We start from the raw sequence: 13,690 nt of genomic DNA, 5'->3' as shown, positions 1-13,690 counted from the left end.
TTTGATTAGGTGTGGCATGGTGTGGTGTGGTGTGGTGTGGCTCTATCTTTCTAACCTCTTAAGAAAGGGGCATGATGAGACACTTGATCTCTCTCATGGTCAGGTATGGATAGCACCGCTATTTCATTCCATGCTCTATCGAACCACGCATGTATACGATACCTTGTCGAACATGGGCAGAACAGAACGAGACGGAACGAAGGACAGACAAATGAATGCACGGATGCATGAATTACACGGTCTCAACTCTTATGAACGAATTGGCTGGAATCCCTCGATTGATATGCATTGTTTTTCTTTTTATGCGTTTGTGTTTATTGTTCTCCTTAACTATCTAGTTACTTGGATGGTCTCTCTCTCTTTTCCCCTTTCCTCTATTCTCCTCGTTCTTCTCTTTTCTTATGTCAATTGCATTGCCCTGTTCCGTGTTATTGTCCTGTCGTGACTTGTTAGTTTATGAGCTTCATGATCATATCATGTCTTTTCCATACCTCGTCCCTATTCTGCCCTGTACTATACGCTGATGTATAGTGTCTTCCCTTCTATTTATGGTTCAGCTTGCGTTGATTGATCGATTGAATGAATTGCATACTCTGGATGAACGGTTTACATCTCCGCTCTGCTTTGCTTGGCTTGACTTGACTTACAGCTAGCTAGCTATTTCCCACTTACTACCTTACCTATCTTATTTGCGAACACTCAGTCACTATTTACCCTTTTGCATGCATTCCCACTGTATACCGCTGGTTACTTATCTTCCATATCATATTTATACGGTAGTGGAGTTTAATGGTAGAGTACCTCTCACCTCAATCGAATTACAAGATAGTCAGCCCATGGTTATTCAATCAGATAGATAATCTTCAATCATATATATCATTCATGGTCTCTAATATCTCATTATCCAAGCCAATTAAAAACAAATATAACGAAGCTCCGTCGCCTCGCCTCTTCTTGCCTCGCCAGGTCCAGTATAAATAGATAAGTCTAGTCCACCCATCCATCCAGCCCAGTCCCGTCAGACAAGATAGAAATGTACATAGTACATGCATATTACATGCATATTACAAAATGAGCAAATCCAGCGGCAGCTCTAGGTCCCGAGCTGGCTGGATCTCAATAACATCCTGTTCACCACTCCCTAGATCCATCTCGACATCCACGTCCACATCTATAACTTCAAGTCCACCGCCATTCAAGTCCCCCTCCAACTCCACAGAGCCCATCCCCATCTCCCAACCCTCCAAGAAATCCAACCTCCTCGCTGTCTCCAGAAACAAATGCGCCGCGGAATCTAACATCTTGCATGGCGCCTGTTCCAAGTCCGCGACGACTTCCGGCTCGATGAAGATTTCCTGGGGTTGATGATTTCCTCGACGAGTGAAGTAGTATTTACCCTGGTGGTTGAACCAGCTTTCGTGGAGGTAAGTTCGTAGCTCGCGGGTTGCGGAGGTGCGGATTTCTTGGAAGAAGGGGGGAGTGGTTTCTGCGGTCTGGATATGGTTTTCTATGAAGGTGGTTGAGGACTCGGCTAGGTCATCGAGGAAGTGGGTTGGGGGTTTGTCTTGGAGATAGGACGTGGCGAAGAGGGTGAATTGGCTGAAGATGCGGATCTGTGAGATGAGAGGATCGGCTGCTTCGCTGGTCCGGTCGATGTAGTCGACGACTCGGAGGGAGGATGTGATCATATCGAGGAAAGAGGCGATGGTTATTACGACCGAGGGGTCTTTCAGCATATTGACGTTGCGGATGATAGATTTCATCGCATAGTGAGAGGACTGGAACACAGTGTTGAAGATGCCGATGAGAGATGCGACGCAGCGGGGATCTGTGGTATCCATGCTGAAGAGCAGGTCTTTGAAGGTCAGGGAGATGACGTTGATGATCGGTCGACACAGCACCCATGCGACAGGGTTGCTGAACGCGGTTTCGAGGTAAGCCGGGAACACGGCCTGCAGTAGGATGGCTCGCAAGGTAGGCCGGTGCGGGTCGCCAGATTCATATGAATCCATCATCGATGCATGCAGCTGTCCGGTGAGATAGACTTGCTGTCCGTCGATGGCGGCTCGCTCGGAGACGCCCTGTATGAACGTGATCAACAGCTTCGCAACCTTCTTGGATGATAACTTCGGCTCATAGCCTTTCAGTCTCGCCACAATGTACGTCGGATCGGTCGACGGCAAGGGGAACGATGTTGGGTCGGTGAAGAATGGGTCAACCAAGCAGATATCTCTCGTATGTTGTTGCAGGAAACCAACAACACGGTGAACAAAGCCCACATATTCACCCTGTGCGCTGGCTTGTCCGCTGCCTAACTCCTGGTAGTTCGCCTTCATGGACGACATGAGTTGCTGAATAAGCTCCTTGTATTCTTGCTTGGTACTCGCGAGATCAAGGCTTTCCGCATCTTCCAGCCCTTGTACATGCGTGCGCATATTCGCCAGGAGACTGGAGATGAGAGACACCCTGCGCTGACGTAGCTCTTGCAACGTAATGTAGTACTGCCCATCCATTTTGTCACTTGAGAAAGGCAGGTTCTGCAGAATGGGATTTGACGAGTCCTGATTGAGCAAAGCCTCTGTCAAACAATGCTGGAATTTAAGAATCGATTCTCTTTCCACCAAGCTAGACATCCACATGCTAAACACCTGGGATTTGCATTCAGAAAGAACATGTGAGTCTTTCTCGATACAGTTTGCCAGGAATTTCGGTGTGAATTTCCTGGTCTGCATCGTTGACCGCAGTGCCGTCCAAGAATAATCACCACCGTAATGGCTGAAATAACTATCCCAGTGCTGCAACTTGTGCTTCACGAGCACCTCCGCCAAAGAGGTCCAACAGTCCACAACGCTCAGGAGTATAGCATCCTCTGGGCAATTGTCTTCGCCAAAACAGTTGGACACAAGGCGCGAGACAGCCGGATGAAAGACTTTGTTCACGTATTCGACGCCCTGAGGCACGGTCACCGCTGGCGGCGATTCCTCCTGGTATAGAGCGTCGAAAACCCCCCAATCTCCAAATTCTTGACTATCTTCATCGACTGGGGCTGGAACATGGGGTGCTCCAACAGCAGGCTGGGGGCGACATTTTTCAAGGTAGACCACTATCACCTGGAGGGCCTCGATGACAGTTGTATTCACGCGAGCAACCTTGGAATTGAACAGACTTAACACCGCTTTGATGGGTTCCTTGGAGACAAGTTTCTCGGCATGGTCCAATGAAGGGGCGACTCGGATGGCATTCTGTAACAGGTTCAGGGCCGTTTTCAATTGTGATTCAATCTGCCGTTGATTCTGCGAAATTGTGCGCTCGATTAGCTGGTGAGAGAACTTGTTTTCACCAGTGTTTTGAGCCTCCACTTCCTCGCGGGCCAGGTTGTGCTGTTCCAACAATTTCGAAACAAAGTAGCAATGCCAGTCTGCAAACGGTTCTAACCCAGACACATCTTCATCCGTTAAGAGCTTGAATCGAGCAAGCCTGGACCAGGAGCGAAGGCTGATGTTGCATGTCTCCTGATGAGAGCGGGCTGGGTCCACGAGATTTTTGATTGTTTCTAGCCGAGGACGACATCCGTCAGGAACCGCAAAATACAAAGTGCAAAGAAGATCATGGTGATTCCTCAGAGCGTCCAAGTCGGTTTGATGAATAGGTCGATCTTTGGGATACTCTCGGCCATGGTTGGGCAACAAGCGCCAGGTGATGTTCCGGACCTTTTTCTTTTCGTATACTTTTGACAAAAATCGTAACCCGCTGCCGATGCTTTTCAAGAATATATGAAAGCATGGGTCGCTTGTCTGGACTTCCAAGGATGGGTTGCGGTCAAGCTCGTCGAGGAAGGCTGGAGATGTGTAATTTTCCTCGGGTTTCAAGTTGTAAAGAGTATTCTTCGCGAACAAGTCAAAAAGGGTGTCGAGGATTGGCTTGCAGTCCCGCCAGCCCCAACCGTTGATGAGATGGTGACATCGATGGAACAAAATTCGACAGTAGTTATTGTGTGAGATGGGTGATGGGAAGTCAGGATCCTTGGCCTGGAACACCGGCTTGAGTAGTTGTTTGATTACCGACCAGTTGTCATGCTTCTCTCTGAAACGAGATCCAACTCGGACAATTCCGAAGCTATCAATCTCGTTCAACGGGAGACTGTTGAACATCCGGCGCCACCCAGTTTCCAGGCATTCTACCTCCTTTACGGTGCTCAATGCAGAATACTCCTCGGTCAGAAGATCACCTAACACCCCGCTAGGGCTGTCTGTGCTTTCCAATATCTTGCGAAGGATGATATAGGCCTCGACAACAGGATAGCTATCCCTTGCTCCCGACTCGCGCAATTCTCGAGACTTCTGATCCTCTAGGAACTTAGAGATGTTGGCCTGTCCCGCAGGGCTCGAAACAACTGTGACGATAGGCTTAGAGACCAGTTTGACAAGCCCCGAAACTTCGCTCGCAACACCGGCGTTGACAAGGCCATTGCTATTGCGGGCAACTTGGTGCGCTTGGTGAATCAGCACGAGATTATATGAAGCGAGCTTTGTGACCGCTTCCAGATCATGAGGTAACTTCGACGCCAGGGCTGTCATGCTGTAATTAAGTGTGGAGACAAGGGAAATGACTCTGTTCACAAACCCAACTCTGTCGATGGGATCAGTGAACGAAATTACCTCCGTAACGTACTTGATCAAATTCCTATAAACATCTCTTCCAATGCTAGACGTATGCTCATCAAGGGGCTCGGCTTCATCGCTCTCTCCAATATTATCGAGCATAGTGTCAAAAACAGTCCCCAGCTCTGACCACACACTGTCATTCCAAGGACCCCAGCGAAGTCTGGATTTTCCAACCTTGAAGGAGTAAAATCCAGCATCTCTATCCAGGTCCCGCTTGCCGAAGTCAAGAGAACGCGCAAGCTCACCGCTGCCTATAAATGTAGACTCGCGAAAGAATGTACCAGAATGCAGAGGAGCGACGTTGAAATTGACGCTATATGAGCTCTGAAACCCTGTGAGACCACCCAAAGCCATTGCGGGTGACTGAATATCACTGTTTTCGACATCTAATGGCTCCGGATCCGACGTGGCTAATTCAAGCGTCCCCTGGTTCCCGCTTGAGGTGACGTTCAATCGTTGGGGAGGGCGTTTTCGAATCTGCCGCCGCGGTGCTCGAGCGTTCTCTACTAGTGGTTCATCGCGCGATGCATTCAATGTCTGAACGGTGACGGGTCCCGGTTCATCAGCAGTTGTAGGCATATTTTTGAGAAACCGTCGCATGATTGGATTCTGTTGGTAAGCACTCGAAGGTGGTCTCTGATGATTTCTTCCATTAAGCAATGAAAGAGACCGATGAAGAGATGGGAAGGCGGTGTTGTCAGAGCTGGCCACCTCTGGGATCACGGGCCTTGGGGCGTTCCTCTTCAAGGAAGACACCGTAACATTTCGACGAACAAACCATTTGTTGCTTTGGTCCCGCTGTCTAGAGCTTGCAGGGTGGTTGGTATTCTCAGAAGTTGGATTAGGCGGCTCGTCCGCCGTTGGAGCAGGTTCGGCGGCCTGTTTTTCTTCGGTCTGGACTTCAGATCGAACATCAGATATATCCTGTATGCTTGTGTTTTGAGACCTATAGGTTGGATGGGGGTTGCTTCTGTTCGTAGGAAGGTCTTTCAAAGACGGTCGTCCTTGGGGTTTAGTTTGAGGCCGCGGCAACTTAGTCTGCCGAAGGCGACCTGTACGCCATTGACTTAAGGACGTATTGGCATCTTCCGTGTCTGCCCTTGTACTCAACTGGAAAACCTTCCGAGTTGGACTGCGTCTTCCCCTGTCTTGTCGGGAACGAACTCGTCGCGCAGCGACTCGGAGAAATTGCGGTTGCTGACTTCGTGGTTGAGCCGTAATATCTGGAGCATCTAATATGCCAAGTCTAGGAGCAGGCGGAGACCTTTTCTTCTCCCTTCTCGGTTGATGCACAGGGTCCGTAAGCCTCGTTTGTCTTTTGAGACGAGGTCTCTTAGAGTGATCACTAAACCGACTGCCGCTCCCCTCTGGTCTCGACTGTTTCTTCTCCTGTTTTCCAGTTCGAGTCGAAGAAGCGCGTTTGGTCGCTGGAAACATGTAATCAATGCGGTTGTCTTCAAGGATATCATCTGCAGGATCTGGATCTGGATCATTGAATGGGTCATCAAAGCCTACCAAATCAGCCAGAGCTTGACGGGGATCGACATTGCGCTCAACTCCATCTTCTTCGCTATCTTCCCCGTCAACAATATCCTGCAGTGATTCAAGTCGCCTTCTCGGGCTAAGACGTGTCCCATATGTATTCTTAGTGACTTTTTTGGCAACCCCCTTTGTGTTCTCCATCCTAGCCATTCTCTCGTTCGCTCGCTGCGTGTAGTTAAGGCGGGTATCTTGCTGTTTTTGCTGGTCCAATCGTAGCCATGAGGCAGGAAGCACGCCTTTTATTCGGCGCTGAAACCTCCTCACGGCGCTCTCATCCTGGTGTTCAGCTTGATTTCCATCTTCACCTTCACCTTCCTCCGCATCCTGCTCGTCTTCTCCCGATTCGATACGTTCGGCTTGGGGCGCAACAGACTCGGTATCCCCAGGTCCTAGGTCAAAGCCGCCGTCGGACAACTCCAAATCATTCACATCATCACCCCGGTCCTTCTCCGCCAATTTCGAAGTTGTACTAGGTGTGTTCAATGGCGGTGGGCTGAACCCCCGAGGGAATCTGAATCCATTGAATGTCTGTGGAGCTTGAAGAGGGGAAAGGCTTCCTGAGCGTGGTGGACTAGGAGGGACATCGTGCATCGAATTGCCATTCGCACGCACAGGAGACGAAGAATTGTCAATGAGCACCTGAGGGCGAGCCAAATGCCGCGATTGAGGGCGACCGTCAGCGGCGGGTTTCGCTATCCTCCGTCTTTTGGGAGCTCTGATAGCATCCGCAGACCGTGCGTGGGTGGGAGAGAGTTGGTGAATTCGGTTCTGAGAACTAACTTCAGGCAAGCGACTATTTTCCGCCGGAGATGATAATCCCAACACGGGGCTGCTTGATGGAGGCGGCACATTATCGACGAATTCCTGGCCTTGACTCTCCTTGGCTGCGCGCAACGCTTCCTGGTATTGAGCAATGCGCAGCGGTTTGACACCTCTTGCCTTCATTAGGCTTTGATATTTCGCGTCCTCCAGGAGGTAAGGGTGCATCTGAATAGGGTTGCGTTGTCGTAGCGATCTCCTCGATGGCTGGGCCAATTCCTGCATGATATCTTCTGGGATTTCGAGTGGAGGCAGCAAATTCTCTAGGCTGTTCTCTTGTGGCTGTTCTGTATCCTCGGCATCATTTCTATCATTTGCAGGCGGAGAAGAGCGAAGCAGTGATGAATCAGGTGGAGGAAATAGGTCCATCAAATTCCTCTCAGGCACCAGCTGCGTCCCATCTTTGTCAAACTGATTGTCCTCACTTATCGGCAGGGAGTGAAGCGACGATGGCGGAGACGACAGAGGGGAAGCCATATCATCATCGTTATCATCACCACTTGGTTCCGGTTGACTATGAATGGGTCGTATCGGCGACAGAGGGGCCTGTTTTCGGAAGGGATGATAGTCGGTCTGTAGCTCGTCCGGCGACGAACTGGGAATATTCCGTATATCCTTCTTTTTCTTGGGTTTCGGTGTCGACAGCGAACTGGATCCTGCGCCTATCGGTAATTCTTGGGATGCCACAGCCCCGTCCTCCCCCCTCACTTGATCCTCTTTCTGTGATCCATCCTTCTTCTCCCCCGTCCTCCGTGGTATTGCCTTCGGCGTAGGCTCTCCGTCCTCGTTTTCTGACAGTATCGTCGTATCCAAAGCATCGGGGCTCGATCGTGCGGACTGGCTTTCATCGAAATCGATGTTCTCGGAGGTATGCTGTTGTTGTTCTTTGTTTATTGGGACCCTAACGTCCTGCGATGCCGGAGGGTCTTGAACTCCGGCATCTCCTTCTGTTTCCTGAATCACGTTCTGTGATTCCTGGCTATCAAACTCCTCCTCTGAATCGGAGTCCGGTACAAACCCTCGTTCCCGCCATGATTCCATTTGTATCCTTGGCGCCGATAGCCCATGGCCTTAGATCTCCATTACCGTCGTAGCCAGGGAGGAAATCGAGCGAGGGGAGATCGAACACCACCTCAAAGGTGGATCAGGTCAAGCCAAAACGTCCAGGTTGATACCAGTGAGTCGTCAATCGTCAAGGGTGAATTGAAGCAACGAACAAACCTGCCTCGGAGGCAATTAGTCAAGACGCGTCGAAAATGTGGGGAGACGCGACGGGGCGGAACTTTGGCGATGCGATTTGCCTTTCTGCCGCTTAGCACCGGCTGCCTTTAGGGTCGGTTCTCCTCGGCCCCATCAGCCTTTTCTAGACCTCTTCATTGCGCAGCGTCATTGTTTTCCCAAGCATTCAGCACACCATGAGTCGAAACTTTTTTCCCGCTCTCATGGCCATCGGCATGGGGGTGTGGACTGGTATGATCTTGCTCCAAGCCGCATAATACAGTACATTCTTGCTAACTACTGGTCCGTTCTCTTGCGCAGGATACTATGCATTCAACCCGGCTCTCCGCGAACTCCAGTCCGAACAGGAGACATCGCAGCAGTATGTCCCCTTTATGCGCTCGCTTTCTCCGGTCCTGAACACTCGGTTTTAATATTGACTGCATCGAATAGAGCTCCAGGCGCCCCGCAACCGCAAGGCCAAAGCAACACCACTTCGAACGCAAAGGATTTGACGCCGGGTAGGGAAGAGGGCGGAAATGGAAGCCAATAATCAGATATGGTATGCGCGGAGGGGATTTCAGGATGGTAGATGAGGGGCTATTTTCATGACTCCGTGACGACTCTGGGCGACAATGCGACAGCCTCAAGGTGCTGAAGGGCTGCCGGTTGAACTTGGTCCAAGTCCCAATTGTTCATGAAGAGGTTGCGGGATGTGGGGGGAATCAACGTTGACATTCTGTCACCCTTGAAAGAGCTGAGCTCTCCAGGCGATATACAAAATGTTGATTACCACGATTGGCAAATTGCGGCGTGTGTGAAAAGTCGGAACTAGGCCTTAAACTCATATGTCGAGCGATTCATTCAAATCATCAATCCTTGTATAATAGTGTGCTAAAGTCAATGATACCAATAGACGTTTCCTCTCTTGCACTAAACTACTACTTGAAAGACGAAATGTATATAATTAGGTCATTTCCACAAGAAAGGAAATCTGATTGAATGGATGCATCGTCCCAGCTCCGAAATGCCCGCCAAAATACATGTCATGTGCTGTGCCGCCTGCAATCCGAGTTGCGACCCTTGTACTGATGAAATCGATCCGAATACGCCTGGTCCGTTTGCGCCCTTCCACCCAACTCTAGTCATTCATACCTCTTCCACAAGCTTTCTGGGTCCGCTGTTTCCAAGCGGACCTTCTCCAAAGACGCGGCCGGCCGGAGTACCAAACCATTCCTCGGGCACGCCAACTCTGCTGCCTGCGCGACCGCTCACCCATCTGACCATTATTGGGTCTGCTCTTTCGACTTCTTGTCCCTCTTGGTCTGCAGAAGCCTCGGCTGCTTCAGCTGCGGGAACCCGACCACGACGTTTGGGGGCTTGTTTTCGTAGAAGTCGGTTTATCGTGTCCATCTGCGTGTATCATTAGCATCCCCTTGGCTAGGACCCAGGGAGACAAGAAAGCTTACTTTTTCTTCTTCGTTCCGTTTTTCGCTCAGGTTCTTTCGGCGCCGAGCCATCTCCGCCCGTCGCATTTGGCGCTCCTCCGCGGTCAAATGTTTCTTGACTTGGGGCTCTGTTCCTCAGTTAGATGGAACATTCCCATGACAGGGGCAAAATTCGGGGTTTAGAAAACTCACCCATCGGCAATTGCAAGAAGTCGTTGCCTAAATTCCCCCTTTGCCGTTTGGTCAATTTGCTCGGGTCGTTGGAGGGTAATCCGTCGTCGCTTTCATCCATGTCGTCGTCATCGAGCTGCTCATCGCCTCCGTTAACGTTCCCTAAGGTACTTTCCTCAAGGTCATCAGGCTCGCCTTCGGCGTCGGAGTCTGGTTCGGAAAGCTCCTCGTCGTCCTCATCATCGTCATCATCCGCTTGCATTTCTTTGGCCTCAACACTCTTGACGGGTTTAGACGTGGCCACAGAAGTTGCCGAAGCCTTGGCATGTCTCTTTGAAACCGGAGGTTGAGGTGGGGCATCGTCCATGTCCAAGTCACCATCGGCATCGGCATCCTCGTCATCCTCCCCGGGGGCATCCTCATCGTCGACTTCGTCTTCCTCTTGGTCATCAATGTCTTCCTCGTCGCTCGTATTCACCTCCACGAGCTTCTTTCGGGGACGACTAGTCCGAGGCCCCGACACGATGGGATTCTCTGTGAAGACGTTGACTGAGCGTCTCGTCGCAGCACCCCCACGGGTACCACCACCGGTGGCGTCGCGCAGCTTACTTGATGGCATTTTAAAAAGCAAATAAACCGACTCTTTCGACTCCTCTCCCACAAGTCGAACTACCGTGACTGCTGGAGAAACTGCGACAGTCCTAGTCTGTCTAGTAGACCTAGAAGTCACGTTAGAATTCAATATAAGAGGATCATCTCTCGCAAGGCGAGCACGAAGCGAGCGACGCAAAGACATAATAAGCTAGACAAAGATCGACCGGCGATCGCTCCGATTGTGTTGAAAGAGAAAGAAGAAGAACAGATGAAGCAAAATATCAAACGGGGAAAATAGGAGACGATGGCAAATGAGTGTGAAATGTGAACAGAAGAAAGGATAAAAAGGAGGAAATTAACTCAGAGACAGGGCAGAGAAGTAGGATTTTGTAAGACGGCAAACAAAGAGAATCTGAATCCCGTAGAGAGCTAATAGAGGGGCGGATTCAGAGGGTTGCGCAGGACGCACAAACACTTGGATGGGAGAGAATGGACATCCGTGCTAGCGTTGGGGGGATCATCGATCTCCAGATGAGAGGGGACGGTTGAAATTATGGAGGGGAGTTGAGGGAAATAAAGAGGGAGGGGAGCGAGCAACGATGCAACATCCCAAGCGAACAATGGCAATGGTCCGGTGGTGGTGACCGGCTGGCGACGCGGGCCAGCGTTCAGTCCTTTTTGACGCAGTCCGGGAAGGCACAGGCCATCAATCAATCGCTATCACATCTGTTGACGCCACTTGGGAGGTTCGAAGCTGACAGCCGCGATGGAACCAATGGGAGCATTCTGATCTGGAACCCTGGCTAGGCACGCCGGACGCTCTGAAAGGGCGAATCCAACGTCGCTGCATTTCTTTCGCAACACGGGCTCTGAGGTGACATTGGCTTGGTCTGGATGGACAGGGATCTTGGATGGAGAAACACCAGTAACCGGAGTAGCAAAACAGAGAACAGTAATTAAAAAATAGGGGTTGCAGACCACCGCGCGCAAACGAGAAACATCGGGAGGCTGAAGAGAATTGGAAGGAAACGCCCGGGCAGAGCGATACGAACACAGATGGGGACACTCACGTGGGATTTTATAGAATTGATCTGAACACGCAAAGGATGGTCAAATCAGCAGTATATGGGATACGTATATATATAGAAGTGAGCAAAAGGATATGAGGCCGAGTATACGACGGGACAAAAGTGCTCGGAAGGACGCTGAACTTCCGATGCGATTCGATCATCGCCGACCATTCTGCCGGGCGGTGTCTAAGGTTCTTGGCATGCTGACTACTCCCAGTCCCATCGCCATGCACTTCTCTCCATATGCAGCTATATTGTTCGATTTGGAAAATAAGCGTTGAGTACGGGATTCTGCTTCCTATCTAAGATTTCCCGGTCAGAAGATCAACAAAATATGTGTAGAACATGGACGTTCCCGGCTGTCGCGTGAGTGGATGCATCCAGGTATATACTTCGGGATATTGCAGAAGTTGAAACGTAGTGGAAACAGCCAATTTCATTCCAGCAGAATATGGGAACTTCCAATCTCCAAGTAAGAAACGGAAGAGACATCCAAGTCATCTCTATTGACAAGAAAGACATGTCTTGATGGGGACAGTCCATTCCACCTGTAAATCCATACCTGCAAATCTCCGAAATGGCCAGGGCAGCATATGACATGACAATACCGATACAGCCGAGGTCAGCGCCAAACCGTTCGGCCAAACTCCCAGCTCTCCCTACCTATCAACCCCATTCACTCACCCATTCTCTCTCCTCCTTTCTCACGTCACTATTCACTCCTCTCTCACTCTTCTTTCCTCATACATCCTCAATCATCATGTCCGACCCCAAACCCAACCGCGCCTCGATTCCCGACTGGCAAAAACCCAACGCCACTGCTCCCAGCGACCCCGAACCCAACTCCGCCTCCACACCGTCGCCCGCTTCCGACGAGAACGAGACCGACGCCTCTCGATCAACGCTCCTAGAGCAAGCAACCAATTTCCTGCAAGATGATGCCATCCGCGACGCCCCCATCGATCGCAAAATCTCCTTCCTAGAATCCAAGGGTCTCCACAACAACGAGATCGACAGTCTACTGGGCGTATCGCGAAACCCCGAAGCCACCAACACCGATACCTCCACGGAGACCACTTCCCCGGATTCCGTCAATGCACCATCCAAGAACGAGAACGAGTCTGAGGCCCAGATTTCCAGCAGTGGCTCGACCGCTTCATCGTCAACTTCCCCCGCTACAAACACATCCACCGGCACCACCAACGCCAACACTACCAGAAGCCCGGCACCATTGTCCTCGCCCCGCGACGTTCCCCCGATCATCACATACCCGGAATTCCTCGTCCACCAATCCAAGCCCCCACCGCTCGTCTCCCTCCAAAGCATCCTCTACACGCTCTACGGCGCCGCCGGCATCGGAGCCAGTATCTACGGCGCAAGCGAATACCTTGTGAAGCCGATGCTCGCGAACCTGACTAGCGCACGACACGATCTGGCGCAAACGGCGTCGGAAAACCTCCAGAAGCTGAACGAGAAGCTAGAGCAGAACGTCTCCGTCATACCGCCCCAGCTAACCGCCCGGAAAACAAACGACGAGTCTTCCTCCGAGGACTCCGACTCCATCACCTCGGACCCAACGGAGCTGTTCCATCGGGACGTGGCCACGCAGACATCGCAGGACCTCGAGGCGACGCAGTCGAAGCCCAAAGAAGACGGCGAGAATGTCCCCGACCCCACGGCGACCGTGAACACGCATATCAAGCGAGTCGAGATTCTCACGTCCCATCTGCGGGAGTTCGCAGACATCGAGAAGCAATCGTCTGCTGTTGACGATTCCGCGCGGACGGGTCTCAACGAACTGCATCATTACCTGGACGGCCTGATCTACAGTAAACCGGGGTACAGCGCCGTCTCCGGCTACGGGGTGTATGGCTCCCAAGGTATGGATGGTAACGGCAACGCGACTGGCATGGGCAAGGGCGAAGAGGATGCGATTTCTAGCTTCCGGTCGGAGATCAGAGGCGTCAAGGGGGCTTTGTTGAGCGCGAGAAACTTCCCCGCGAGTCGGGGACGAGTGGGCACGAGTCTTTCCCTAGGACGGTGAGACAATGTAGGTTTTATGTATCATGAGCTGCAGGGGGTGTGGGTGGGATTTGATGCAATTAATGATACCATCTGTGCAAAGTGCTGTTGATTTTCTTTTCTGCTCATGTTTTTTGTGCTT

General features: G+C 51.2%; 4 protein-coding genes across 4 annotated transcripts; 2 read left to right on the top strand and 2 right to left on the bottom strand.

Moving 5' to 3' along the window:
- Positions 1-1,064: 1,064 nt before the first annotated feature.
- On the bottom strand, positions 1,065-8,066 carry KD926_001898 (uncharacterized protein; the record flags this gene model as incomplete). Its single annotated transcript, XM_053096836.1, has 1 exon — positions 1,065-8,066. The coding sequence occupies one exon, from the start codon at positions 8,064-8,066 to the stop codon at positions 1,065-1,067; it is 7,002 nt and encodes a 2,333-aa protein (XP_052959056.1).
- A 374-nt stretch (positions 8,067-8,440) lies between these two features.
- On the top strand, positions 8,441-8,796 carry KD926_001897 (uncharacterized protein; the record flags this gene model as incomplete). Its single annotated transcript, XM_053096835.1, has 3 exons — positions 8,441-8,495; positions 8,565-8,625; positions 8,697-8,796. The coding sequence occupies 3 exons, from the start codon at positions 8,441-8,443 to the stop codon at positions 8,794-8,796; spliced, it is 216 nt and encodes a 71-aa protein (XP_052959055.1).
- Positions 8,797-9,392: 596 nt separating this feature from the next.
- KD926_001896 (PAPA-1-like domain-containing protein) lies at positions 9,393-10,481 on the bottom strand (the record flags this gene model as incomplete). The annotated part of the gene is made up of 3 exons (XM_053096834.1): positions 9,393-9,656; positions 9,713-9,819; positions 9,884-10,481. 3 exons carry the CDS (start codon positions 10,479-10,481, stop codon positions 9,393-9,395), a joined length of 969 nt encoding a protein of 322 aa, XP_052959054.1.
- Positions 10,482-12,286: 1,805 nt separating this feature from the next.
- KD926_001895 (peroxisomal membrane protein PEX14) lies at positions 12,287-13,570 on the top strand (the record flags this gene model as incomplete). The annotated part of the gene is made up of 1 exon (XM_053096833.1): positions 12,287-13,570. The coding sequence occupies one exon, from the start codon at positions 12,287-12,289 to the stop codon at positions 13,568-13,570; it is 1,284 nt and encodes a 427-aa protein (XP_052959053.1).
- Positions 13,571-13,690: the final 120 nt, after the last annotated feature.

This window comes from Aspergillus affinis (genome assembly GCF_023601865.1).
Source record: "Aspergillus affinis strain CMG 70 chromosome Unknown NODE_13_length_462506_cov_86_819959, whole genome shotgun sequence".
Classification (NCBI taxonomy): Eukaryota; Fungi; Ascomycota; class Eurotiomycetes; order Eurotiales; family Aspergillaceae; genus Aspergillus; species Aspergillus affinis.
Note: the sequence above shows the minus strand (reverse complement) of the source record. Positions and strands in the feature narration are given on the sequence as shown.